Source organism: Hyperoodon ampullatus, assembly GCF_949752795.1.
Source record: "Hyperoodon ampullatus genome assembly, chromosome: 2".
Taxonomy (NCBI): domain Eukaryota; kingdom Metazoa; phylum Chordata; class Mammalia; order Artiodactyla; family Ziphiidae; genus Hyperoodon; species Hyperoodon ampullatus.
In genome coordinates, this window is record NC_136915.1 from 45,017,857 (window position 1) to 45,022,877 (window position 5,021).

At 40.4% G+C, this 5,021-nt stretch overlaps 1 protein-coding gene across 1 annotated transcript; it reads left to right on the forward strand.

The window, feature by feature from the left end:
- Positions 1 to 767: 767 nt before the first annotated feature.
- Positions 768 to 1,049, forward strand: LOC307048299 (HIG1 domain family member 1A, mitochondrial-like; the record flags this gene model as incomplete). Its single annotated transcript, XM_079697343.1, has 1 exon — positions 768 to 1,049. The coding sequence occupies one exon, from the start codon at positions 768 to 770 to the stop codon at positions 1,047 to 1,049; it is 282 nt and encodes a 93-aa protein (XP_079553469.1).
- Positions 1,050 to 5,021: the final 3,972 nt, after the last annotated feature.

A 5,021-nucleotide genomic window follows, 5' to 3' on the forward strand; every position in this document is an offset into this window, starting at 1 on the left:
ATGGAAACACCAACAACCCCAAATAGCCAAAGTAATCTTGAGAAAGAAAAACGGAGCTGGAGGAATCAACCTCCCTGACTTCAAACTATACTACAAAGCTACAGTAATCAAAACAGTATGGTACTGGCACAAAAACAGAAATATAGATTAATGGTACAGGATAGAAAGCCCAGAGATAAACCCACACACATATGATCACCTAATTTATGACAAAGGAGGCAAGAACATACAATGGAGAAAAGACTGCCTCTTCAATAAGTGGTGCTGGGAAAACTGGATAGCCACATGTAAAAGAATGAAATTAGAACATTTCCTAACACCATACACAAAAATAAACTCAAAATGGATTAAAGACCTAAATGTAAGACCAGACACTATAAAACTCTTAGAGGAAAACGTAGGAAAAACACTCTTTGACATAAACCACAGCAAGGTCTTTTTTGACCCACCTCCTAGAGTAATGAAAATAAAAACAAAAATAAACAAATGGGACCTAATTAAACTTAAAAGCCTTTGTACAGTAAAGGAAACCATAAACGAGATGAAAAGACAACCCTCAGAATGAGAGAAAATATTTGCAAACTAAGCAACAGACAAAGGATTAATATCCAAAATATACAAACAGCTCACGCAGCTCAATATCAAAAAAACAATCCAATCCAAAAATGGGCAGAAGACCTAAATAGACATTTCACCAAAGAAGACATACAGAGAAGCCGGTAGGAGCCTGCGACGTCATGCCATTGTCTGAAGATTCTTCAATCACTATGTCAAGTGACACAGATGTTTCTCTTTCTTCATATGATGAAGATCAGGGATCTAAACTTATCCATAAAGCTAGAGAGGCACCATTTGTCCCCATTGGAATGGCAGGTTTTGCAGCAATCGTTGTATATGGATTATATAAATTGAAGAGCAGGGGCAATACTAAAATGTCTGTTCACCTGATCCACATGTGCGTGGCAGCCCAAGGCTTTGTTGTGGGAGCAATGACTCTTGGTATGGGCTATTCCATGTATCAAGAATTCCAGGCAAAACCTAAACCTTAGAAGAGGAGATGCTGTCTTGGTCTTGGTGGTGCTTGCCTTAGTTAGACATCTCATATTGAAGTTATATGTTTATGTTGAAAATAAATTCTGTGGGTCAGACAATAACATGGTAATTTGAATATTGGCTTCCTTTCTTGCAGGCTTGATTTGCCTAGTGACTAGTTCACTAGCTAGGTCATTCAGGGGAGTCAGATTAGCACAAAAACATGTCACTTTTAAATGCACTTGATAGTGGTACAGTGTCCACCTTCTTAAACTATTATGATAAAATTCGTTGTAAAGAGGACAACATGCCAAACCTGAAAATGCTCCCAGTTGCTGCAGAATATCATATACTTTTGATGTAATGTAGGAATCCTATTTACCCCAGGTAATTTAACTCTTTCTGACTGCCTTGTGGACTGAGTACTGTTTTTAAGGTCTGGTTGGCTCTTTAAGAACTCTTTCAGAACAGTGCACGGAATACAACATTATAAACCTCCCAGCAACTATGTGTGTGTTTTTAAACCAAACCTAAAGACCTGGTAACAGCTGCTTTGAAGTAGTATCTGTTTCAGAATCATAGTTGTAAACATGAGAATAACTTAACTGTGGATCCCCATTTAGCTGTTGCGTAATTGCAGAATTATAGTTTGCTGCTGTTATATTAGAATAATTTTTAAATGGAATTTTGAAATAGAAGTGTGTATTTTAAGTGTTAATGCAAAGGTAAATGAAAAATATTCTTTAAATGTGTGCAGTCTGTTTATTTTCTCTGAAAGAATCATAAATGTTAAACTAAATAAATTGCCTGTAATGGAAGTGATTTATGAGCAAGCTGGTTTGGTCAGACATTATACAAACTTTGGTATACTACAGAATGCTTTGTTGTACTTGTGAAATTCTCTTGTCTAACCTGAATTTACATTCCATGGTGATAACATGGTAAATGTAGTGTTATTAAAGTAAGTGAACACACACACACACAAAAAAGAAGACATACAGATGGTCAAGGGGCACATGAAAAGATGCTCGGCATCACTAATTATTAGAGAAATGCAAATCACAACTACAATGAGGTATCACCTCACACCAGTCAGAATGGCCATCATCAAAAAATCTACAAACAGGGCTTCCCTGGTGGCACAGTGGTAGAGAATCTGCCTGCTAATGCAGGGGACATGGGTTCGAGCCCTGGTCTGGGAGGATCCCACATGCCGCGGAGCAACTAGGCCAGTGAGCCACAACTACTGAGCCTGCGCGTCTGGAGCCTGTGCTCCGCAACAAGAGAGGCCGCGATGGTGAGAGGCCCGTGCACCGCGATGAAGAGTGGCCCCCGCTTGCCACAACTAGAGATAGCCCTGGCACAGAAATGAAGACCCAATACAGCAAAAATAAATAAAAATAACATTAATAAACTCCTACCCCCAACATCTTCTTTAAAAAAAAAAAATCTACAAACAATAAATGCTGGAGAGGGTGTGGAGAAAAGGGAACCCTCTTACACTGTTGGTGGGAATGTAAATTGATACACCAACTGTGGAGAACAGTATGGAGGTTCCTTAAAAAACTAAAAATAGGGCTTCCCTGGTGGCGCAGTGGTTGAGAGTCCGCCTGCCGATGCACGGGACACGGGCCCATGCCCCGTGCCGGGAAGATCCCACTTGCCGCAGAGCAGCTGGGCCCGTGAGCCATGGCCGCTGAGCCTGCGTGTCCGGGGCCTGTGCTCTGCAACGGGAGAGGCCACAACAGTGAGAGGCCTGCGTACCACAAAAAAAAAAAAAAAACTAACAATAGAACTACCATATGACCCAGCCATCCTACTACTGGGCATATACCCTGAGAAAACCATAATTCAAAGAGTCATGTACCCCAATGTTCACTGCAGCACTATTTACAATAGCCAGGACATGGAAACAACCTAAGTGTCCATTGACAGATGAATGGATAAAGAAGATGTGGTACATAGATACAATGGAATATTACTCAGCCATAAAAAGGAATGAAATTGGGTCATTTGTAGAGATTTGAATGGACCTAGAGTCTGTCATACAGAGTGAAGTAAGCCAGAAAGAGAAAAACAAATATCATATATTAAGGCGTATATGTGGAATCTACAAAAATGGTACAGATGAACCTATTTGCAGGGCAAGAATAGAGGCATAGATGTAGAGAACGTACATGTGGACATGGGGGGAAGGGAAGGGTGGGACAAACTGGGAGATTAGGATTGTCATATATACACTACCATGCGTAAAATATATAGCTAGCGGGAACGTGCTATAAAGCACAGGAAGTTCAGCTCGGTGCTCTATGATGACCTAGATGGGTGGGATGGTGGGAGGGGGGACAGGAGGTCCAAGAGGGAGGGGATATATGTATACATGTAGCTGATTCACTTCATTGTACAGCAGAAACTAACACAATATTGTACTCCAATATTGTACTTTTAAATTATACTCCAATTTTTTTTTTTAAAAAAAGGAAATTCTACATATGCCACAACATGGATGAACCTTAATGACACTGTGCTAAATGAAATAAGCCAGTCACAAGAAGACAAATACTGTGTGATTCTACTTACATAACGTACTTAGAATAGACAAAATCATAGACAGAAAGTAGAATGGTGGTTGCCAGGGGCTGGGGAGAGGGGAGAATGAGGAATTACTATTTAATAAGTATAGCGTTTCAATTTTGCAAGATGAAAAAGTTCTGGAGATGAATGGTGGTGATGGTTGCACAACAATATGAATGTATTTAATGCTACTGAACTGTACACTTAAAAATGGTTAAAGAGTACATTTTATGTTATGTGTATTTTACCAGAACTTTAAAAAATTGTCAAAAAAAAAAATGACATGCACTCTGATGAATTCTGGAGCTGCAAAGCTCTTTTCCCTCAAGGGGCTCTCAGAAATGTAAACAGGTACTGATAGAACATGATAATTGTCATAATAAGGTTATGTATGAGAACACAAATAAGGGATAACTAATTATGTCTGGGAGAGAATAATCTTTTGTTAGGAAAGAATGATCAACAAAAGTTTGGATAATACATATTCTTGAAATAGCCTTGAAGGGTGAGTGAAACAGCCATCTAAAAGAGAGGAGGAGGGCTTCCCTGGTGGCGCAGTGGTTGAGAGTCCGCCTGCCGATGCAGGGGACACGGGTTCGCGCCCCGGTCCGGGAAGATCCCACATGCCGCGGAGCGGCTGGGCCCGTGAGCCATGGCCGCTGAGCCTGCATGTCCGGAGCCTGTGCTCCCCAACAGGAGAGGCCGCAGCAGTGAGAGGCCTGCGTACTGAAAAAAAAATAATAAAAAAATAAAAAAATAAAAATAAAAAAATAAAAATAAAAAATAAAAGAGAGGAGGAGCATCCAAGATGTAGAGAAGGCAAAGGGCAGGACATGTTTCAGGAATCTGCAAGAAGCTGGCATACTGGAGGGCAGGGTACAGGAGATACTGGAGAGATGGGCAGGGCCAGATCATGAGGCCTACAATACCATGCTAAGCACCTGGCCTTAACCTGAAAGGTAGTCCTTAAAGGGTTTCAACCAGGAGAATGATGTAGTCATATTTCAATGTTAAAAAATTAATTAGCAGTGGGTAGATAAGAATAGAGGAGCCAAACTGAAGGCAGGGAAAACAGTAAGGGGATATTGTAGAAAATCAGGTGAGGGATTATGAAAGCTTGAAATAAGCAGAAGCAGTAGGAATAGAAAAAAGGGACAGATCAGAGAGATGTTACAGTGATAGGATAAGGAGAGTTAAATGACTTATTAACTATGTTGTGAGTGGCAGAGATAAAATTTCTCATGTAGAAGAGGTTATTCTTATCCAGGGAGGTTTCACTAGCACCAACTCTGAACAACCAGTAATGACTGCTGGTATGCAGTTTAGTAAAGGAGCCTAAAACTCAATCTAGGAGCAATAAGAAGAATGATGAATTAGTAATGTCTGCCATGGATGCTGAATGGGAGAACACTAGC